This window comes from Vidua chalybeata, chromosome 3 (assembly GCF_026979565.1).
Source record: "Vidua chalybeata isolate OUT-0048 chromosome 3, bVidCha1 merged haplotype, whole genome shotgun sequence".
Taxonomy (NCBI): domain Eukaryota; kingdom Metazoa; phylum Chordata; class Aves; order Passeriformes; family Viduidae; genus Vidua; species Vidua chalybeata.
In genome coordinates, this window is record NC_071532.1 from 83,743,763 (window position 1) to 83,768,410 (window position 24,648).

Below are 24,648 nucleotides of genomic sequence, written 5' to 3' on the forward strand. Positions count from 1 at the left end.
TTTTTGAAAGCTTACATATTTATTATTTTAGTTTTTATACTACTCTGCTTTAGAACAAAACGCCATCACAGCATCTTCAATACTGCTTCAAACTTGATGATGAAAATTAAAGCAAGCCAAGACATTTAAAAAAATAAACAGTACTTTGTAAGAGAAAATCCTAAATTAAATAAATGAATAATAGCACTAGACAATATGGTTTAACAGTTGGTGATTTCAAACATTTAGCACTGACACAAAACTCTCATCACAAAACTTCAGGACAAAGGAGAACTACCTGGTTGAATTAGTTGAATGGTTAACTACTTTAAGTTCAACCTACATTTTTACTTATTGTAAATGAAAGATGTTCTACACGACGTCATGGATTTTTAACATGGTTAACAGACATGGTGAAAAAAAAAGGTGGGGGAGCAGACTTTGATTTTTTAGATAAAGATATTTCAGTCCGGTTTAGTTTCACAACACTGGAAAGTGGTAAGACAGGGAGATCCTAGCTTTGGAACTGGAGATTAATGAAGACTGAAGATGGGCCCACACTACAAAGTTTACATGTGGATCCAATATATAGAATAATTTTTAGATGTAAAACCAAGTAATACAAAACCCCTCAAATCTGGGACTTCCAGTAAGTCCTTGTACATCAGTATTTATTCCTCTGCAAGTGACTAAATCAGCATGAGATTAGGTGTCACAACAAGCAAAGATTGTTTAATTGTGCATGGCTGTTATATAAACATAAAAATGCAAATAAAAGAAAACAAAACCAACTAAAAAAACGATGTCTGAAATTATTACAATGCTGACATGCACTGGGAGATCAGGACTTTTGTGACTAGACAGAAAATCTACCACAAAATACAACTGCAAAACCAAAGTTTCTTCAACTCCTTTAATCCTTACTACTGAGGCTCAAAAACAGACACAGACATCGGAATCTAAATTAAAAACAGACAGAAAAGAACAACTGACATCTGGATCACAATGTACTTGGAAGTTCTTTACGTACTGGGACTAAATACCACCATGGAAAAAACGTTGGGCACACAAAGGTACGCACAACTAACCAGATGTGTTCATGATTCCCACACTCCTGGATTTACCTGATGGTATGTAGGCACTCTGCACTTCTTCCTCGCTTTGCTCTGGGCAGCATAAGAAGCTCACTGCACAGACAGGATGGGTGGTGAGTGAAACAGATATAGTTATGAAGCATTAGATGACATGGGTTATGCCAATGATAAGCAAATGAAAACATAAAAAGAAATGAGAAGCATTCACCCAGATAGATAGTCTGATAAGACTGCACGTCTCAAAAAATATGAGTCAAAAAATGCATGTAATAGCTACATTTTCAACAAGTTCATTTTAGTGTGGCACCTCCTTCTGTGATATTTTTCTTTTAAATTCAGAATTACTTTTTCAGAGCCCTTCATGATGAAACAAATAACATAGAATGGCTACAGTTTTCTAATAACCTCCTGTCTCATGAACTAATTAATGGAGAACTGCTTTAGGAAAAAAAAACAAAAAAAAGAAAGATGCCTGTTTGTTTCGTGTTGGGTTTTGTGGCTTCCTAAGCTGCAAAATCATACATGTAAAAGCAGTGAAGGTTTGATAATGATTTAATGCAGGTTGGTTTATGGGAAGAATAACCAGTCACCCTAAAGGGTGAATATATGTTCATTTGAAATATTGTGTTTGGCCAAACATAAATTCTGACTCACAGCTTTTAAAAGGTTTTTGTAATGACAATCCTATGGAAACAAACAAAAAAGCTAATCAGCCATCAGACTTTTTGTTTCTTTTTCTTTCAAATTGAGGAAAATCAGCCTTCTATTATTATTATACTGTAAGCAAACACATACTACAGCCAGCAAGATGGTAAAATTAATGCATATTTTTGCCTATGGTAAATATGACTATGATATGAAATATCCCTTGAATTAAGCCTGCAGTTTTATGCACTTCAACACAATCAGAAAGACCAAGCTCCAAAACTCCGATCATTGTAAATATGAAATTAAAGGTAAGCTTCATGGAAACATGCTAATTTTAAAAGAAGCGGGGAATCCCATGAAGTACTATGGCAAAAAAAAAAAAAAAAAGAGAGAAAATATTACAAAACAGATAAAGCAGCAGTTGTTCAACGTGTTTCACACTTCATGTCATTATAAAATGATGCATTTCATTGAAACACTATAGGCATTATTTACCTAAAATTCTAAACAGGGCAGCTTGAAATAATAGCTTGTGAGTCATTTAAGATTCAATTACATCTGGAGCCACTAGCTTGATGCAGCAATATGTACTAGAGTTGAACTGAATTTTAAAATTTTCTTTCTAAGCCAAATTTCTATTCATAAGCTCAGAGGACTGACAGAATTTATATGCGTGTTTCCAAATTACAAACAACTATGGATTAAGTTACTATTTTCTTTAGAGTTGCAAAGTAGATGCAAAGTCCACGTTAAATCATTGGGTACTCTGTTAATATTTACCTTTCCTTAGCCAAAGAGTATCTATTGTAATTGGCCCAAAGCAAACACTTTAATAAAAAAGTCATCCTGAAAAGTGATATAAAATAACAAATCCACCATGAAATCTTCTAGTTAAAAAAAAAAAATCCATCAAGAAGATTACCAATATTGTGAGAATATGCAGTTCTCTGATAAATTAAGTCTGTTTTGGGAGACATTTCAAGTAGAGATTACTATTCTCAAACAAATGTTTTCTATACTCATAATTAACAGATTTTACTTAGGAATAGAAGAAACACAAAAAAAAAAAAAAAGAAAAAGAAAAATGCCATGCTCTTGAAAATTCTGCAATGATTTCCTAATAAAAAGCTTTTCCTAACAGTTTATATATATTTATATATATGTATATATATAAATATATATAAAACTGTTGAAGTGGACAAATAAGTTCCACTGGAAACTTATTGCAACAGATGCTTCTGTAAGAGAGTGATAGTAACTATTTTTACAAAGACCTATATTATTATTTAATATTGATTTTGAACCATTAACAGTTCATTGAAAAAATTATTGAAACTAATCAGCAGCTGTAATTTGTGGCATGCAATTATTGGGTAATTCCTCAGCTTTCAAGCCAGGTTTACATTAGATATCTATGTGTTTGGGTGAAGGGTTCAGTAAATGCACAACACATAATATCTACACTACTCTTGATACTAATCCATAATATTTAATGAAGTTGGGGTTTTTTAATTCTTGGCTGTGACAGAGGATCTTTCTCAACAAAACCTGGTTTGGATCTTTCATATGATGCTATTCTTTTATACTGAAAGCTGGCAAAACCTGCCAGAATTAAACAGACTTCACAACTGATGAAATCTGGAGGAAAAGATGGAAAGGAAAATGGGGAAAAGGAGACCACTGCTGACAAGATTATTATTCAAGGACACTAGGTACATGGACCCATCTTTAAATCCTGCAAATAAGCCACCTACATCCTTCATGTTTGATCATTAAACTTCCAAAAAAGTTTTGTGAACACTGAAAAGAACTGAAGACTCTGAACAAATCCAGAAGCCCATTGCTCCCCTGAAAAAGGCTCAGTGTAAACCCAGCTCCTCTCCAGCTATAATCCATGCATATATCACCAGTTATGTTCAGGTTTGAAGCTTTACTAAAAGAGAAATTTCTAGACAGCTGTCTATAGTTATACTGTCAAAAGCTACTTTTTAAAGCCTTTTTCTCTTAAAATCTGATGAATAAGAAATCAATTCAATAAATATTTTCAGGAATCTTTTGAATATATCACCGCCCAAAATAAATAATAGCAGAAAAAATGACAACAAGTGGACACTACTTGAATTAGCCTAACTACAAATCTGACTACTATATTTAAAAACAATTTTAATTTACCTCTGATGGAAAATTCTGTACAAAAATCCAACTTAGTCAATTCTGTACACACTTTTTGCCTATTTGAATTTTTAAATGTACGAGACAACTCAGTAATTCCCACACCTATGTTACCATTCTATGTTACAAAGGCAAAACAGGCAAGATCATATACAAAACTGAACTAGCTTAACTGCAAGAGCCATTCAGTTTTTCTGTTGCTTCAAATCTGGCCAAAGATTTCCACTGATTTTTATGGTTTAATGTTTACATGTTTTCATGTCACTACAAAATGTACTTACTGGATTAGAGGGAAAGATTTTGTTATACTTAGTTCTAAAAGTAGTTACTTACTGACAAGAAAAAAAAATCTAAGACATTACTATGACAATTGATCTGATCTGAGTAATAAGCTTGCTATTATAGCCTAGCTATATGATTTTTTTAAAGCAAACAATATCCCATAAAGATTGATAATCTATGTGACTTTCATCATTATTTTTCACAACTGCTGAGCTGAAATACCTTTCTAAGCTTTTTTTGCAGTATAAACTAAAAAGAAGTTCTAATTTCTTCCATTTCATCAGAATATAGACCCCTGAAACAGTGTCTACAAGGGGAGACCGAGCATTCCTTGAGTGGAGCTACTCCGTGTATTCCAGGGAGAGATGTGTGTGTGTCACACATCTAAGACTGGAAATTTTTGCACACTACAACTGGTACTGCAACTATCCTTGCTATGCCTGGGTAACGTACAAAGATCACCAGAATGTTACGTAACATGCTGGGAGACTGCACCCGTAGGTGTCCAAAATTTATAAACATATGCATCCAAACCAACATGCATCCAACTCCCAGCTAGGAGGAATTAATGTCTGCTATTTTGCTGGCTAGCACAATTGGTAAATTCTGGTATTACAAGAAGAGCTAGGGCATACATGAAGATGCATGGCTTTCTAGCAAAAATCTGTGGGCTTCATTTGGGAAAAAGAAGTAGAATATCTAGAAAAAACAGAAAAGAATCATTTGTCTAGATATCTGCTGTCAACCCAGTACACAGTTTTACCAAAAAAAAAGGTATAGATAACAGTGGCACTAGATCCATCAGTTATGATGAATTCTTTCCCTTCCCCATTGCTATCAGTCACATTTCTAATGAAAATCTGAAAATTAGGCAAACCGACAATGCTCCTAAACTTTTTTCCATGTTCAGGCTGACAATGTACCTTTCTTGATCAGACAAATACTGACTATCCATTTCTCTGGATCTGTAATCAGCTGGAGTTCTGGAGGCATCATGGTGTCTAGTTGGAGAACGTGATCTTCTCATCTGATGAATTTCATCTAAACTCCTGAAAAGCAGAAATATGTATGTTAACCTCATTGTCTCATTAATAACAATGGATCACAGTACAAATTGTTTGAAGGAAGTTTTTAATCATAAATTATTAACACATGATTTCTGAAAGAATGCCACTAAAAATTATGCAGTTTATACATGCCATTATTATCCTACAAATATTCTTAAGTGGCTTCATACATGATCTGGCCACTGACTGAAAAAAAAATTCCAAACCTATGTACTAGTTATGGTACAGAGATGATGAGTCACAGAGAAAGTATGAGTAAAAGGAGGTAAGTCTTACAAAGGTATGATTCATCCCATGAGTGCTCTTGAGTGAATAATAAAAGCATATATCAAGTTCAAATACTGCACTAAAAAAATTTAGATAGAAAAAACAATCTTTTAAGTTGTGAAAAAGTCCTGAACAAGAGAGAAGTTAATAATGACACAAACAGTTATACAACCGTGAAAGCAAGCACGTTGAATTTCATTTGTGATGCCTACCTCTGTAATGGCACATTTGGTAAACGTGAACGGGGCCTGCCCTGATCGTCACCACGGTGAGGAGACACAGAACGTGAACGATGATGTGTTGTTGCTCTTTGCTGTTCTGGCACAGTTAGCGTTGTGGATTTACTTTCTCTAGTACTAGACCTATAACCTACTGGCAAGAGGGTAACAAAAGGCAATTAGAGAATAAAGGTCTGCCTTTAAAAAGAATTCAGATGGCTAGTCTTCCAGGAGTAGCTATCCAAATGCTTACACAACTTTCAGGTCATCATTCAGCTGTTGTACATCCCGATGTATCATGCACAATAAATCACTAGCATTACCTTTAAATGTCTACATGTACAGAGACTGAAAAAATGAGCCTTCTTGATGTACTGGAAGATGTGGAGCAGTTTTCTTACTTGGGGAAGAATATTCTGGGTATTTTGTGTCTATAAGAAAATATTTGAAAGGAATCTAAACAGCGCAGGTTTACCTCATCTGAAAAATGGAGAAAGCATGCTTGCATACAACAGCACAGACTCACACAGGGCTGCTCATATATAAAGCATCTTTCTGCCTCTTGCTTCAATTATTCTCCTACTGAACTTGGCCAAAGCCACCTACTAGAAAAACTAGCAGGATTTAGAGTATATTGTATCGAATATTGTGCAGAATATTTTTTCCAAATACTGTGATTAGGCGGCAAAATTTCTCACAGTATTTTTAAATAGGATTAAAAAAAAAAGCAGTAGAATGTTAGCACATTTTCAATATTTCAACATTGTTGTGCCTTTCTGTGTGTAGCACACTCTTTGCCTTGTTATACATTTTGACTCCCATACTAAAACAGACAATTAAGCTCAGTAAGACAACAGTTTTCAAAAGGTACCTGTTATCTTTCCAAAAGAACCTAAGGAGATCTGCTCAGACTTCACTTGCTAATTTCCAGACATTTAAATGAGATTACAAAAATCCCTTAATAATATAGAAAGTCATCCCTTAAATTATCCTTTAATCACTTCATAAATTCTTGCTTAGGTATCAAAATAATAATCTTTCTTCTTCTCTAAATTTGTCTAGAATTAAAGTTACTGTAATGTATGATATTGTTCACCTAAAAAACCAAAGGAATCCTAAATGTCTTTTAAATCTTTAGGCAATTGTACAAAAACACATGCAACTTAGGTTTAAAAAATGAAATATAAATTTAAATTTAAAATATATTTCTAAAGCATTTCTAGTCTCCCTAAAAAACCTGCACATAGGATTATCCTGTGAACTCAGAATTCTAGTATAGAAAGATGATTTTATATTATATACTTTGCACAGCCAAGCTATCTCAGGAACAATACCTGAAACTTAAGCAGTGTGTGTACACAAAGCTTACAGAACAGAGACAGTAATTCATTCTTATCCCAAGTATTAATTCAAGAATTGTCATACTGGTCACATCACACCCATACCTTCAGTGACCATGCCAGTGACAGCAACATTTCCTCATATCCTCAAATACAAAGGCTCTGTGCTCTTCAGGGTGAACAGAGAAAAATTTTGCATGGACCAGCATGATAGCAGCAACCAAGCTGATGGTAATTTATGCAGAAGTTTCTCAGTTGCTCATGGGAAACTGTCAGGTGTGACAGGAAATGAATGCAGGATGGATGATGAAAATGGATCTAGCAAATGTTTGATACCAAAATTATATTATTTTTTCTTAAAGACAATACAGACAAGGAAAAGGTAATGTATTGATGTCACCCTGCTGCTACAGAGGGAAGGCAAATACATTTATACAGGTTACATGTGACAGAAAAATAAACTGCTCTGAAGAGTTACCCATAGAATAAGCAATGCAGCGTGTTAAAAATAGCACTGGGAATACTGCCAACTGTATATCAGGTTTTATTGGCTTTGCTTTTAATTAAAGAAGTTACTGAAGCTTTGCTTAAACAGATTGGTCTCAAAACATGTTCAGATTTTATTAAAATTTTCACTGACCCTTATGGAGTACTGGGCAGTATAACACAGACACAGAGTGACTAGTGTAAGGACAGCTCAGGATCACAAACTTACATAAGAGACTTGAGCATCTCTCATATATCCAGAGGTTGAGAGACTTAAAAGAATATTTTCCTCATGTAAACGAATGTCAGCATACCACCTGTCCAAATCATTTTTGTTAAACCTGAGCTTCAAATTAAAGTTACTTTCAGCTGTTGATATAAACTTTTATGAACATATGTAAGAGCTGATTAAAAAAAGGATAGGTATATTACTGCAAGGTACTACTAATAAATGAGGATGGTATAATTACATGAAAGATAAGATTCATTAATCAGTGCTATAACAAGGGAAAAATACTTTTCTTAAAACATTTTAGAATTTATTAAAGTACTACTATTTATGATGCAACAATCTTTACTTCCACTGACAAGAAGTTATTCTTTGCAGCTGCTGATACTTCTAGGAAAATAGTTTTCTTTGTTATTACTAAATTCTAATACTGCATTTGCTTTAGGAATTGGTAAAACATTTGAAACTATAGTTTTATGGATTTTCAAGGTTAGTTAAATTAGCAAAACTATTTTCCTTCATGTTTTTAGCTTGCATGGAGATGAAATTTTGTGGTTTTACATTTTGTAATTATGTGTTTATTTATTAAAAATGAGCAATAACCTTTGTGAAAATCTTGAGATATTAAGAGGGCTAAATAACTTCCTTTTTTTTCTCAATACTTTAGGTAAAAGAGAATATTTATAACTTTCAGGAAGATTCTGCCTGACTAACCTGATCTTCTATGACGAGGTCATTCTCTTATTGGATGAGGGAAAGGCTGTGGATGTTGTTTACTTTAAATCATTAAAATCTTGTACACTGTTTCCTCAGGATTCGCCTGGAGAAACTGGCAGCCTACAGCTTGGACAGATCTTTAAAGGGAAATATTTTCTTATGTGTCAAATGTTGTAAACTCAATTTTTATATTCTTGCTTCCCTTGACAAGGAATATCTTAAAACTAGACTAATGTGGTTGAAGCCAATAGAGGCTATTCCAAAATGGTGCATCACCATATTACATTAAAGGGAAATACGGGTATTTTCTGTTCCTTCCCACATGCATGCTGTGCAAGAGAATGTGTGAGAAATCTGAACCAGACGAGAGCTGGGCTGCACTCTGGTGAGGAGCATGGTGCTGAAGGGCAGGAGGAGGGCAGGGGTAAAGGCCCTGCAGGACAAGGAACTTGCATGGAGCTTAGTTTTAACAGAGAAGTCTGATTTAGGGAGAAGATACTGCAGTACTCATTCAGTGTAAACAAGGGAGCAGTCCAAAGGCGTGACAATTCAGCCATGAGGCAAGTTAAGGTTGGACAGGAGGGTAGAAATGCATATATATGAACTTGATCTGTAGTCACATTTGTGAATCTGCCTAAAGTTCTCAAACAATTCAACAGACATTGGGACTGGAAACCTTTTCCAGGTCTTATTGCAAAATGCATTTCCCTACCATGTCTAGGCTTTCATAGATTTGTGGCTGACGACTCAAATTTTCTTTGTCCCTGTGCCTAAAGTCTAACTCCCTTTTAAGGATTCGGGTTGTATATGCAAACAAACCCCACACACTTATATGCATTTCCACTTCACACAGGAATCACAAACAGATGAACTCCACTTAGAACTGCCAAACAAACGCATCAGTTAAACTCACAATGGACAAATTTGTGCTTGGTCAAGTGAACCAGCAGAATGTTTCTGATTAGGTGGACTTCAGAAGGAGCTTCCTCACTATGCCCTTCAATTCTTAACTTGGAGACTCTCAGGTCATTGCAAATCCAGTTTTAAAAATTAAATCCTGCTATTTTCTACAAGGATCTCTGAGAAAGTTTGGATCTGTGCATTCCTCAAAGGCACACCTGAGCATGAAGTCCAAAGAAATGTCAATAAGAATCAGTTACTCAAATGCTGGCCCAGTGAACAAATTCCAATACATGCAGCTAAACCATTTTGAATGCTTCCTCTCAGGTGGAAAATTATTTATTTCAAATGGATGCATGAAAGGACTGGCAGCTGAAAAAAGCCCCAGTTCTTAATAGAATATACTGAAACTTTAAACATAAGTCTACAAAGATATACCAGTATCTAAATTTTCAATTACAAAAAAAACCCACTAGAACAAACAAACAAACAAAAACTCCAAACAAACAAAAAACCCACCCAACAAAACAAAAAAGTAATGAAAAATATTTAGAGCTCTTTATTTATATTTAATTTTAAATACTAACTCTCTCTGCTGATGTAAAAATATCAAATATCATAACTAGGCATATATGAATTAATTTCTCTCTTAGAGACTGAGCTACAAAGTATATAAAATAAGAAAAGAACCCAAGGAAGGAGAATTTGTCTCAGTTAACATGAAGATGATACAGCATTAATAAGATATGTGATTTACTTGTACAGTTATATAGTGGATAAATAAATTGTGAGATTATTTTAAACACAGATCATGAAGATAGAAAGCTTTCTGAATCCCACCACGATTTAATTCAGTGGTTTTCATCAGGAAGATCCACAGGAAAACTGATTTAGTGCTGGCAAAGACATAGAGACTCTTCAGTTAGCTTGGGACAATTGGGAAACATATTTATCTGACTTGTGGCAACAGTGAACGAGAACTAGAAGAACGTGATATCCAAAATAATCCTCAAGATTTTCAGTATGTAGGAATGCTGAACTAAAAGTCAAACCATGACAGTCTCTACAAGTAAATATTTATGAACATTTAGGGTAATGATAGTTCATGAAAGCTTATGAAAACTATAAAAAATATAGCCATGCTACATGCATCTTAATCTATAGCCATGCATTACCAATAAAGTCCATGGAAGACTGCATTAAATCTAAGTTTCAAGCAAAAAGCAAAATAATTTAAAAAATGCTTTCAATAAAAGCTGAAATCTTAACTATTTTAAAATGTGGGAGTCTTTTACATTTAATTTGCATTTTAAATAATGCTTGGAGCATTACCCAGTAAGAAATTAACCAATTTGAACAAACCAGTGGGTCCCATATGAGGAGTGATATGCAAAATAAATATAAATGAATGAATAGTAGAATCTTTTAATTTATCAGGTATGGGACAGGTACCATGGAATAATCAGGAAAACTGTTTTTTCCACAATGCACTCTCCAAAACCAGTATCCTCAATATTCCAAAATATTATAAAGAAAAGAAAATCCAAACAAGCAAAAAAGTAGAAGAAAAAGAAAGCAGGACCATGCTGTTCATCCACGCACCTGGAGGAACAACTCCAATACCATCATCAACATCAAAATCTGAGATGTCACTATCACTGATTGGCCGAGATCCTGCACAACAGTAAGGTAAACAAATACCTGAACATCTGGTCATGTTATAATACGTAAGAATATGTTCATTTAACATAATAATGAAACCAAAAAGATGATTTTAAGCCAAAACAATAGAGAAGGAGAACTCAACTGCAGTGACTAACTGATGTTTCAGAAGATAGCTGAGCCAATTTAACATCTTACAGCTGCTGCAGCCTCCTTTCCCTTTCTCTTCCCCTTAAGTCCTCAGTAATCCTCTACTAGGACAGATTATCTCCGTAAGCCTCCAAAAGCAAAACTCAAGGAAAGGAAAAAAAAACACTTTTGTGCTACTTCAGTGAATATGCTGAATCAGCTGCTGAACAGGAAAGGAGATGAGGCAACATATGGTGAGAGAGAGGAAGAGGAAACAGCACTGCCAGCTTTTAGAAAAGCTCAAGTATCTCACAAAAACTAACCTTTAATTTGGTCTCTCTATACATATCCTGCGTTTGGGCATCTAAGCAGCAATTACAGCACTAACACATATTTATAGTTCATTCCTGAATGTGCACCGATTTCCTATGCATTGGCTGGAGTGAATGACTTCCATGTTTGAGAAAAACCAGAAAAATAGCTTGGAAATGCATTTTAAAATAATCCCCTACATCTTTCATATTTCTAAGTAAATCTTAGTTTAATTAAACAGAGAAACTACAATGTTGAAATATCTCCTTTTAACATGCCTCATACAAACCTGAAATCAGACTCATGAAAACAACTGTACCTCCCAAATACATGAATACAAATTCTCTTTTCTGCAAAGGTACACTTTAATGAGCATATTGGAGGTTGAGACTAACTTTATGATGAAAAGTGTTTTTAAGTCTTGTAAGACTTCAAGGACTTCTTTTTAAAAAATAAAATATTTTTAAGTTTTTTAGAAGTATCCAATAATTATAAACTTTATCTTTCTATTCAAAAAGAAATTTATGGAAAAAAATCTTTGAACAATTTTGTTTTACTAATGAAAGCCAAATCAATTCCAGCAGTTTCGCACACTTGAAAGTTATACATCAAAGTTATAAGGCTAACATGTCATAATGTCATAATTTAAATTGCCTTTCTGCAACACATTTTCATTACTTTCATTACTTTTAAAGACTATGAAATAATATCTTTTTTATTTTATTTGGAATTTAAGTACCATTACACCATATCCAGCATTCTTAATTTAAAATTTAAGAGACCTTAATGGAATTTGGACCTACTTTGTAATTTTTTGCTAGTGCTTTCTCCACCATGAACATGTCTTCTTGGCATGAATGGTGATGGATGAGGCAGAGGTAGTGAAGATTCATCATGTGTCTGTAGCTTATACCAATGTGGTTCATCATCTAAAAGTGCTGTCTCCAGCTCTATAAGAATCTAGCAGAAAAATCATCAGATTTAAATTTTACACTGAAGGCACACAGAGAAACACACACACAAAATACATATGCAAATATACTCAAAACCAAACAATGAACTCAGAAGAAATGTGATTGTATGCATCACCTCTCCAAGAAATTCACTTTCTTCTTCTTGTACTCTTGGCTGATCCCATACTGTGATTTCAAGCATTCGTTCTCTAAAATCTCTACGATGTACATGTGAGTAGAGAAAAGTTTGATTCCATTTTGGCTCTAGACTTTTCTTTACTGTTTTGGTCCTTCTTTTACTTTTATCACTGAAACATAAATATTTTTTGTAAATTATTCATAGTGATAAATCAGAAAATACTCATCAGCATGTAACTGTTTTCATTTTCTCTTAGGCAATAATGCCTAAATGAAGAAAGCACTTTCTGCACAGTGGATCAAATTCTTAAAGAAGACTACCAAGTTAAATTGATACTGACTTGCATGATTCAATTGTAATTTTTTGTTATAAATAATCTAACTATAAAAAACTGTAAAAAGGAATTCTTCATAAGCGTTCATTAAAAGTTGATTCAATACATGCTAAATTAAAACGTAACTTTATAAACTGGAATACTGTTACCTTCTGTCAGGAAGAAAATACATTTTTACATAGGGATTTCTGGGGCGTCCATCTACTCTTGGTGGCAAATCTGTTGCCTGTAGAACATTTACTATTAACTGATGTCCCACTTTGTCATACCAGAGTTTAACCTACAGGAATAAAGTTACCAGAAAACATTACTGAAAATGGAGAAGAAACAGAATTTTCAGATTGCATAAAAAATAACCACAATGTAAAAGTAACCGCTGTTCTTTTTTTTTTTTTTTTCCCAGAGACAATGAGATACATTGCATTTAAAATACCTTAATATTTGATAAGGTTAGATGGAAAAGATGATGGTATATACCAAAGACTTATATTTATCACAGCTGAATAAAATTATGGTGCCTGATTATACTTCCATTGTTTATTGTACTCACTGCATAGTCTTGGAACTGTAAGTGCACCTAAACCAGCATTTCTTAGCTCTGCACCTTAAAAGCTACACTAAATAGAAAGCTCTGCCTGCATCTTCAAGGCATAGTCGAAATCTATCTACACAGATTTGTGACCTTTTCAAAAGTGTTTATGGAAACAATAATACAGAGCTACATAATTTCTTGAGAGAATCATTATGTTAGGAAATTTTTAAGCCTGCTGTATACTTCTGAATTAATATGATCAATATAAAGAAATAACAGAATGTAGAAAACAAAGTTTAAGTACTGACAGTATATTTAATAAGAAGGACTTCAATTAGTATTACAAGAAAGTTCCAAGATGTATATAAATTAAAATGCATTACTGAATAGTGTAATGCTTAACAAGTATACAGGCCTTTAAATGCTCCTGTAAAGAAAACAGTGATACTATGCTTGAATCTGCAGATTACTGGACATGTACAGGAAAGTCACTATTTTCAATGCAGAAGCTACAAAATTGCAAGTTTCAAGGCACTTTTATGGGCTCTTCTCAACATAAATTCCTGTACTCTTTGATTTTTAAGACAACAATATCTTATGTCTGTTTATGTCTGCTCATTACAGTCATGGCTTGTTAGTGCATCCAGAGGGTGTCAAAAAACTTTTGAAAAGATGTTAATCTTTACCAACACTGAACATTTCTCTTGGCCTCCCAACTGGCCTTGGGAATGTGCAGGGCTGAAGGACCAGCGCTTCACAGATTTCCATTAAAAACCCAAGAAAAACAAAATATGCTCACAGAAAGCTGCCCTGGTAGGACCTGAGGCGCATCCCGTAGGGCTCCAGGGCTAGTCGGAGATATAACAGAAATAGAAGGCCTTTCCATCTTCTGAGATTCAAAAGAACTTGAACCTAAAACCACATGAGAAACACATGAACTTACTCTCCAAAATTTGGATAAATTATGAAGTGCTTTTTCTTTGAATTGTATAAAGTTGATGTAGAAAAGGGAGTGAAAAAACTGGTTTTTTACCCCTACATCCCAGATTAAACCTGTCATTTTTTGGTTTATTTGAAAAAACATATAAAAAGAGTGTTCCTCATACATCACTGACAAACCATAGCAGATGTTTAAAATAAAATACTGTTATCTGACTGAATAACACATCTCCCTCCCCATGCAAAATACTCTGATTCTATGAACCTAAGTCTTTGATGAAAACACATCTGTTGTATGGATTATACTCCCAGTAGCCTCTGAAATTTTAATAAGAAGACATGCAGGACATGAATCTGGCATGGAGGATATTTCAGCAACTGCTGGACACCATCAGTTCTCCCCTAGTGAAACAGAGCCCTCACTAATGGGATGAGCTTGTGACAAGTGCTCACACCTTCCCTGTCCCAGGGAAGGTTTCTAGCTGCATCTCAGGAAAGGCTCAGATGGGAAAAGACTGGGAGCCATGGCCCTCAAATACTCTGGCTGAAAACATTCAAATGGCATAGTTAAAAAAATACCAGTCTTTTGAAGTATAAACAAAAAATTAATCTAACCAAGATTTTCTTGTTAAAAAAAAAAAAAAAGAGAAATGAGAACTTTGGACTTACTCTGCGTGGTGCAGGAGGTGAAATCCTGACACCATTTGTACCTTTGGCAGTCCCTTATACCTGTTTTCTCTCTTATGTTAGGGGAAGTAAATTATTATTTTGGTAGTAACGACACAAGATATAGAATGAAAAAATAGAATTCTGCTAGCATTTGAAATCTGTATATGTTTCATAAAATCCATATTGTTTCAAATTTAACACACAAGGCAAAAACCCATTGAATTTTGTCATGCAAAAACCTCAGAGCCAATGCAATTTCCACAGATCATCTTTCAGAAATTTCATAGCTGAAATAGTTTTGCTGGGTACAAGATCATGCTTAAAGAAAAGAACAAGGTGTGTACTCACTAGACTCTAATGGGGGGTGGGAAGTCTCGGGAATCCGTGGAATATCACTAAAATGTGAATGCATAGCAATTAGAAACAAAGGAGACAACCTTTGGCTGTGACAAATACATTGCTGGGATAGTGCTTTAAAAACGTGGTTCTGTTTCTGTTCTAACAGGTTACAAGGAAAGAAAGAGGAAATATTTCAAGACGTACTTTCCACTACCATTCATGAAAATCACACTAACACAAACCACGTTCAGGTTAAAGAACTAGCAGATACAACAATACGAGCACCACAATGTTAACATTGTGGATGGATTACAGGATACTTTTACAACTGGAACAATAAAGAAAGATAAATTTTAGGAAGAGAAAAATATACAGTACATACTGTACTGTACTTCCTTTGCCAAATGAAGTACAGCTATGGTTGTTCAACTACTTTTTTGGAGGAACAAAAATCAAAAAAATAAGACAAAGATTAACTCACTAGTAATTTTTATATAAACGTCTCAAGGAGTTCAGAGAATGAAACTGATGAAAATGTCTTACAATAATAAAAAAGAAAAACAAAGATCATTGGCAATGTTAAACAAACAAGTGAATAATACATTTCTCCAAAGGATAAAAGAAAATGAAACCATATTAGAACTGGGTATGGACATTTTTCAACACATACATATCCAACACATATACAGATATAAGTAAGATAAACTGATTGAGTCCACACATCTATCAGAGTTTTCTCATCAATAAATTTACTCTTCCACCAAAATCTGGATGATGCTAGTTCCTGGCTCTTTCTATTCCAAACCATCACTGAAAATACCTTACAAGAGCAACAATTATCTAGTATTGAACAAATCGTAACAAAGCAGCAGAGCAGGGAAATGGAAACAAAACTCTTCAGTGAATTACTTGAATGTATTTTCATCCACACGGACTAATCCAAAATTGGAACTGCAATAACATTTCTGAAAAACATTTACAAGATTTTAAGTCTATAGTTGAGAATTTTAAAGGTATTCAGACAGTCTGCTCAGTGAAACACAGAAATCTTTCTCACTTGGAACTCAATAAAACTAAAACTCCTAGTTATGTAAAAGTCACTAACAAAAAAGAAACAGACACTTGTATCAGAAAAAAAGTGCAACGGTGCCCAATCACTGAGCCTTAAAGTCACTTTCTGTGTCCTGCAATTTAAACTTGTGGTGCCTGTGTTATAAAATAAACTATTTCAGCTCTGTGTTAATGTCTCAAATCAGCTTAAACCTCACATCACTAAACAAGAATGTGCTTCTCCTTGTCTTGACTTCATGAGTCAAGAATAATGTGGTTTCCTCAAACTCATGGAATTAGCTGAATTAGTCATTCATGACATGGCACAGTACTACTCTACAAACATATGAACAGATTAATGACCTGCTGCACAGCAGGGCTGCTATGCTGTCTTCTTCCTCTTAACATTTTCTCAGGTCAGACTTTCCAGGGCATTTCTCATCCATTTGAAGTACTTACCTACCATAATCAAACAGATTTTTTCTGTTCAATACAATGTTAAGTTCACAATATTTTCTTGTGCTAGAATATGAACACTCTCATCTGCAGTATAGCACTGTTTATAATAACATCAATTTTAGGATGTCTAAATGAAGGTTCACATGTGCAAGGACTGTTTCAACATGGAAAGTCCCAGCCACAGTGCCAAGTTCTATAGTCCTGGTGTGATTAAAGAAAAACACTAAAACTAATTCTGTTTGGATTTTTTTTTTCTTCTATTGTCAACAATACAGTAGGAAAAAAAAAGGCTAAAAATAAAATTCAAATAGTAATTACACATTAATAATAACTTAATAACTGATTCATATTTCTGCTAAGGCAGTGTCACACTATTACAACCAATACATAAAAATTTAATAAAAATCAACATGAGAAACAGATCCACACAGTTTAAAAGAGGATTAAATATTGGCATTTTAATTAGAGAATGAACATTCTAAACGGAAACTATAATCTGAAACTTTTCATGTAAGAAAACTAATCTTATCTAGCCTGCTTTTAATTTTGCACTGCAGAAAATATTCTAATGTATGATTTACAAAACAGCTCTTTAGAGAAAAGAGTAGCTCATTACTTAAAATATTCAAAACTAGACTAGTCAAAGAAAAATTAAGTGAAAAGTTTCACAACTGCTTATCTAATACAGTAACAAAATTTTACTCCCCTTTGGGAACTATATGAACTTGGGAAAAGTAGTGTCAGACACACCTCCAGTAAAGAGGTGCCCACTTCAAACTTTGTCTTTCTATCTCTACCTTGTGTGGTGTTACATGATATTACATATTATTATCTTATGGCTGATCCTTTCATGTCTCAATGACTATATAAATTAAACAAAACTGTACCTTAGGTTGAAACTTCTCTGTGCAGATATATGGTTTGTGAGAATCACTGTTTTGCACAAGAACAGCTATAATTTCTCTGATGCATATAGTCAAGCCGTTGCTCACTAAAGAAGAACCAAATTCAAATGTGGTTGTAACCCACACTTTTTAGGTTGTTCTAGGAACAGATGTATCATATTCTACACCCCAGAGAGCTTCTAAAGAGTTTCTGACTATCTCTCCCCAGTGCTCATCCTGCTATTTCCAAGCCCATTCCTTGCCATCAGAACCTGTAGATCAATCTGCAGTTTGCACTAATTACTTGAGCAACTCTCTGGAGTTCAGCACTGCCTGGTTTATGATGGAGGTTCAACGTCCTTTCCAGGACCTAAACCACAGTAACCAACTCTGCACAGAGGAACTGGATCATATCAGAGAAACAACAGTTTTGGCAGCATTATCTGTGGAAATCTAAGCAAAGATAGCTAGCATCTGACAAAGAAAGCAGAGACAAATGGAAAAACATTTGTTTTACCTGCACTATCCCATAGAGCACACAAGAGATGGTGAGTTAGTTACCATGCCACGCTCCTTCTCCGAAAAGTATACTGCCAGAGGATTTTCTGTGCTGTCCTATGTTAACCATCTCTCACGTTGTATGCATATTCATAGGTAATTCTTCCCCTCATATTGAGATAGCCAACCCATTAATTCTACTTTTTATAGGTTCCTTATCTACCTTGTGTTGCAGCCATTAGAATTAGTGTCAATTAGTTTCTATGGAGTTTCCACGGTACTATTGCGGTTATACTGTTTAATGTTGTTATGCCTTTAGCTGCTAATAGTGTTATGTGCTTCACATTTTTCTCTAATAAACATCCTACAATTATCCATTACTTAAAATTACATTTGCTGGCAGACAGAGAAATCCAAATTTACAAGACTGAACAAATTGTTTAGACCGCAATTTTGTAACTGGCAGTCTAATTTGTGGGCTTACAGTCCTTCCATTATTCACTTAAGGCAAACTGTGTCATATTTGGGCTTTTTAGACCTAATATGCTAGGAATTTTTAAATCAAGACCATTAAAACTGCTGGTACATTATTTGCATTATTAATACGGAGAGATGAAAACACTTAAATTATGTAGATGAAATACCATTTTCAAGCCTTTCGGGAACTTAGTCCCTCACAGGAATTTTTGCTGTAATGGATTATCACTTAATGCTGTATCAAGCAACTTCAATTTTGCTTAGTCAGCACCTAAAAGTACCCACCAAACTTTGACATACTAGATGTGTTGGATGGGATGAAACAAAATTCCCTGTCATGAATTTGAAACCATCACACAGTTTGGAAAACAAGACAAAGTGGAGCTAGGGACAAAATCAAAGTAATCTGTTAATCAAGCAAATAATTTTCCATTATGCAAGACAATTTACATAGATCATAATTATTAAGAAAAAAGAAAAAAAGTGGGGAAAAAATCCTGTGCAGTATGCTCTTCCTTTTGATAACTACTATTAGGATTTTGTCTGTTGTACAATGTCTGAAATTTTTAGTTATTTTCAGATGACAGACAGGTAAATCCCAATCTGACATAAAACAACTGGACTTTGACTCATTACTGCAGGATAGAAGGGATCTGTCTTTAAATTTTAAAGTCTGTGCTCTAGGGATATTTATTTGCTCTCATAAAAACCCCAAAAAACAACATGACCCTCAAGCAAAAGAAAAAAAAATTAAGAAACTATAGAGATATAACTCTACAAGAAAAATGTTGCTCTATTATGCAAATAAACTCCATGCCAAACGCCATTTATCTCAAAACAAAAGCAAAATCTAATGTTATCTGGTTTTGACTACATATTAAAAAAATATGTATGGGTCATCCAAAGAAAAACTTTACATTTTATTGGTACTATTTCTGGGTGCACTATTCTAGCGTAAAATCCACTGTTCAGATTCAGGAACATTCTTTGATTTTGAACAAACTTCAAAAAAAGGGTGGTATTTTTCCAGTTTTTCTTCAAGAATGCGGCACTGGAATGCACTCACCTTGTACTTAATTTTTCTAAACTAATAGATTTATCAAATTTGTAAACTAAAAGGACATATTTGTTTTAATACTGGAGTTACCTTAGAAGTTTAAGGGCACAAAACATTTGCAATATTGACAGCAATAAATATGTCTAAAGTCCATTGTCTGAAATGCTAATCTAGCACTTTCCTTTTATATCAGTTCTACAGTTGTACAAATCTATTCCCATGTTTTCTTCAACTGAGATGTGGAATTGAAGTAATGTCCAATATCAACATATTTCTTTCTTTGCTGATTTAAATATAAAACTAGACTTCCTAAAATCTCCTTAAGGCATGTTATTTTTAATAACAAAACTATACAACTGAATTTGCAATTTTCTTTTAAGAATATCTCCTAATTTATCTCAAAAAAATGCAAAATAAAGCTTCTACTTCCCCAGAGTTTTCAGCTAGATGGTAATTATAGCATTTAACAGCCACTATTATTGCATCAGACTTTCATTTTCCATTAGAAGGTCAAACTGATAGGTGGAATTACGTATTAATGTCAATTTTTTAAGCACTTTAAATAGAGATTGCCATTAAAAAGGCAAAATTTATTTGCAAAATATAGCTACACTCACATAGCACAGACAAAATCAATAATCAAAACATAAAAGGATATTTTAGTCAGAAAGAAAATGAATAGTTTTTTTTCTAAAACTGAAAAAGTATCATATTTGAGACAAGAAAAATTATAATTAAGATGAAAATAGCAAATTCAAAATAATCACTTTTTATTGTAAATCATGTGACTCTGTTTCACAAGGTAAATGTGAATTTACAATAAATTATTCAATTTTGTAAGACCTAGCTCAAAACATTCCTGATATCACTAAAACTGCTATCACTAATGCAGGACAAATCCCCCCAGTTTTATCAATTTGAACAGATATTATTTTCCTTCTAAGGTGTATTCGGGAAACTGAGAATATAAGAATTGTTATCACAAAACTCCGAACCTGGGTTCACAATAAAAAAAAAAATACAGATTATAAACATAACACATTTATGCTAATTTTTGATTGAATCTTTTGCTTCCATGTTTGACAACAAACATTTCAGGGTAAATACAGTCTTTTCAATTACAAGTTTTGTGCTTCCTTTTTTAGCTTTTTAAAGAAGGCCTGTTTAAAATCCTACTTGTATTGGCTTACTAGACTCCTGCAATGCTTCCTTCCACTCATGAAGACCTTTATAAGTTATTCTGATCTAGTAGGCTGAAAGCCTGAAAACCAAAAGTTTGTCATGCACAGGTGTACCTCATCCACCAATTTTCCTTTGCCACTTGGCAAAAGCCTTTATAGTACTTTGACCACACAAAAAACGATATTTATGCTTTTACGTCACTGCAAAGGCACAAGACTGTAAATGGTAGTGAAGAAAACAGACTATACAGAATGTCAGTAACAGAGAGAGAATTGTATCCCATTATTAAGCAGTAAAATAATTAAATCACAAATAATCCCTTTAAATTCCTATTAACAGAAGTAATAACTATGCTAAAGAAGTAAGCATTTAGCCTTACCCAATAGGCCTTGAAACAATGATTTCAACTTGAGGTTCTGATTTTGATTCTAAAATAATGTTGTAAACTTCTTCATTTGTAGCTCCAGGCAAGGGTTTACCATTCCATTCTAGAACTTCATCCCCTTGAATATATGAGAAGTTTATCTCACTTTCATATTCTTTTACAACGAATGAAATCTACATTTTCAAGTAACATAAAAATAATTTAAAATCATGAAAGAGCTGTACTGAAACCTTCATACTTTCCTGCCAAGGTGCTTTTTAGCTGGTTGGCTCCCAGTGCTTATATCTTGCACAATGATGTTCTGTTCCTCATGCAAGACTTCATATTTGCAATTATTAACATTTATGATTTTTTTACAAATACTCAAAGTTTTATCAACTACCAAAATTTTGGATGTTTTTTATAAGGAAAACAGTGGTTTTTCTAACTGCATGGACTCATCCATGCCTTTTTTGTGTGCTCTGGTCCCATGCAATAGGAAGATCAGACTTTCACTCATTGGAAACGTGCAAAACAATATCTTTTTTCTGGCAAATAATTTTGTCTCTAAAACTAGTTTTAGAAATTCAAGATAGCTTTCATTAATAAATCCCAAAAAACCTAGACCAGAAATAGAAAATTAGGATTTCAGCCCAAATGGTTTAAGATTAATGGAGACAAATTTATTTCCTGTAATTATAATCTGCATTTAAAATCTATAAACAACTGCTGATTTGGTAAGAAAGAAAAAAACTAAGAATGGCCAAAAAAGTAGAATATTGTTAGAGACTCATCATCCTTTCTAGTTATTTATTACTATCTGCTTCAGGCAATTATCCTTAAGCCATCCACATTGGCATTGGAGCTTCTGGGTACTTAAGGCACTACATAGGTACTTTGGTTTGCTAAGACAGCATTTGGAAAGTAGTTGCTTAGAACTGTAGTAAAAATATAAACCATTAAGAAGTGACTATGAAAACCAAATGCTGTGCATAATTCTCACTTCATTTAGAAGCTTGAAAAGTGCCATTAGCACAGCCATTTATTTGTAAATGCAATATATACATCTAATAGAAATTAAATATTTTAGGACCTTTTTTGGCTTCATTTTCATTTGTAACAGTTAACACTGAAAGGAACACTAATAAAATCCACTGTGCATGCAGTGTGTCATCCTTCAGTGATGTGAATTTTGTTTGTCACAATCAGTTAAAAAAAAAAATTTGCATTGCTTCTGTGGAGTGTAATAAGCAGTTCCTGAGCTAGCAAACAAAAATTTACTGTTGTCACTCAGTCCTCTTACCAGCATTCCTCAGGAGTGTCTTTTGTTTTGCTCATACATCCAAGCAATTGGTGTTCATAATAAACTAGAAATGTAGGCAACCATGGCCTTTCATAACATTACAGTATTGTTCTGTATTTAAAAAACATTACCATAACACATGACAATGTTAGTATAAATTAAAGGTTGCATTCAATAGGGCATTACTACAAGACAGTATATTTTATACACAACTGATTGATTTACCTGCTCTGAGATGCCCCACCACATCAGCCAAGCTACCTTTCTTCACTTTGGTAATGAAGGCACCGAGTCGTCCTAATTCTGTCATTTTTCCTCCAACAACCTAGTTAATCATAAATTTATGAGTCTCCAAGCCATCAACCAGATGTCACATAAAGCACAAATATATAGACTAATCAGTTTTCACATTATTTTTAAAATTACACCTGAAATGTTCATAGACACACCTATTGTCAGTTTGGATTTTAGAGAAGTCTAAAGCCAAAAATAAGTAAAACTGACACACAATGAATAAAATTGATATTCCTTCTACTGTTTTTGACTAATCAATCTTACACAGTTTGTTAAGTACCTACATTTGTTGCAGAAAGAACACTTAATAAATAAGCAGGCAAATGCACTTTTTACAAATAATTGTCCATCATGTACTTACATTTAAATTGCAAGTGTATGAAATCCCAAAATGCAGCTGGTGCATCAATTGAAAACTTAGCAAATACACTACTATTACATATGGGCAATAAGTTCACAAGACTCTTGATACTGCTAAAACATAGGCACTCTCATCCAAGAACATGACAGGACAAGTCAGCAACTTCTGGCTTTTGTTGAACAAAAGAGAAACTGAAACTGAAGAGATCTGTTCTTGAAGATGACTACAGGATACAGCGATCAGGAACATCAGAAAAAAACCAAGTGCCCTCAATAGGCCAGATTTTATATAAAATACAAAGAAAATGTAGTTTTGCTGACTTATCTCTTTAATTATCTTACTCTCTCCAGTCAAGTGAGGGGTTTTTTGTTCTGGTTTATTTTTGGTCAGGAAAATCCCATAGGAGTTTTATAATAAAATGAAAGAGTAGAATGATGGTTCATTAGGTATTAGTTCCCCACGTTGCAATCACAACAACTAGCAGGGGCTTTAATACCAAAAAAGTATCCAGAAGCCTATCTGCCAACAATACTGTCATATGATAGTGTGTAAAATTTATCAGTGAGTGTCTTAGTTCATATTGCATACAACTGAAACTTGAAAAATCAAAGAGAAACTCTACAACTCTACAGTCTATTTCTCCTACTTGTACCAACTTTTTTTTTTCTCACATATTCAAATAGAATTGTTTGCTGACAGCAAAGATCAGCTTTTGCTATAGACTACTGAACATTTAGTAGAGTGAAGCTGTTTTCATCTTTTGTATTACCATGGCACAATATCTCACTTCAAGGTGGGAATATTTCAGATCTTGCATTCTTTCTGTTGTCGTCAGTGGAGAGGGAAGGACACCCAAATTAAATTCTATCAAAGTCATCTTTGTTGCTCCATAGATTTAAAAATATACACAGAGAGAGAAATGCTTGAACTGCTACACTGTATTCCCCACTAGCTTCAGAAACAGAACTCTCTCTAAGTGTTCTGGCAATTTAGACACATGAACCTAAAAGTCAGCCAAAAATGTAAATTAGGGATTTAAATCAATTGGACAGTGTTGCCAATATCTAAATTTTGGGGTGCTAGATTAACTGGAATTCCATTTAATATAACCCCTACTATGATTTAAGAGGATTTTTGTGTAAACATTTGCTTTTTTTCTACAAAATTTCTGTTTTCAAATGGTTGTGTGGCTCTTAAACACAGACCTTGTAAGAATTTGCATCCAGATGACATTTATGTATGTCAATTATAAGATTAATTACTTGACCAAATTGCAAACAGCAGAGCTAGAAAGGGCAGGACTCCATTAATG

The 24,648-nt window shown here is 33.9% G+C and overlaps 1 protein-coding gene across 1 annotated transcript in view; it reads right to left on the reverse strand.

Annotated features, from left to right (window-relative positions):
- The window catches only part of LOC128785029 (regulating synaptic membrane exocytosis protein 1-like), a 160,186-nt gene that overhangs the window by 100,788 nt on the left and 34,750 nt on the right, over window positions 1-24,648 (reverse strand). The window contains exons 5-16 of the mRNA XM_053937106.1: window positions 22,907-23,006; window positions 21,394-21,517; window positions 15,889-15,945; window positions 15,417-15,463; window positions 14,260-14,372; window positions 13,078-13,208; window positions 12,592-12,763; window positions 12,306-12,462; window positions 11,002-11,073; window positions 5,722-5,881; window positions 5,099-5,224; window positions 1,104-1,166 (exon numbers count right to left, since the gene is read on the reverse strand). Coding sequence (XP_053793081.1) covers window positions 1,104-1,166; window positions 5,099-5,224; window positions 5,722-5,881; window positions 11,002-11,073; window positions 12,306-12,462; window positions 12,592-12,763; window positions 13,078-13,208; window positions 14,260-14,372; window positions 15,417-15,463; window positions 15,889-15,945; window positions 21,394-21,517; window positions 22,907-23,006 — 1,322 coding nt within the window. The remainder of the gene's footprint in view (window positions 1-1,103; window positions 1,167-5,098; window positions 5,225-5,721; window positions 5,882-11,001; window positions 11,074-12,305; window positions 12,463-12,591; window positions 12,764-13,077; window positions 13,209-14,259; window positions 14,373-15,416; window positions 15,464-15,888; window positions 15,946-21,393; window positions 21,518-22,906; window positions 23,007-24,648) is intronic.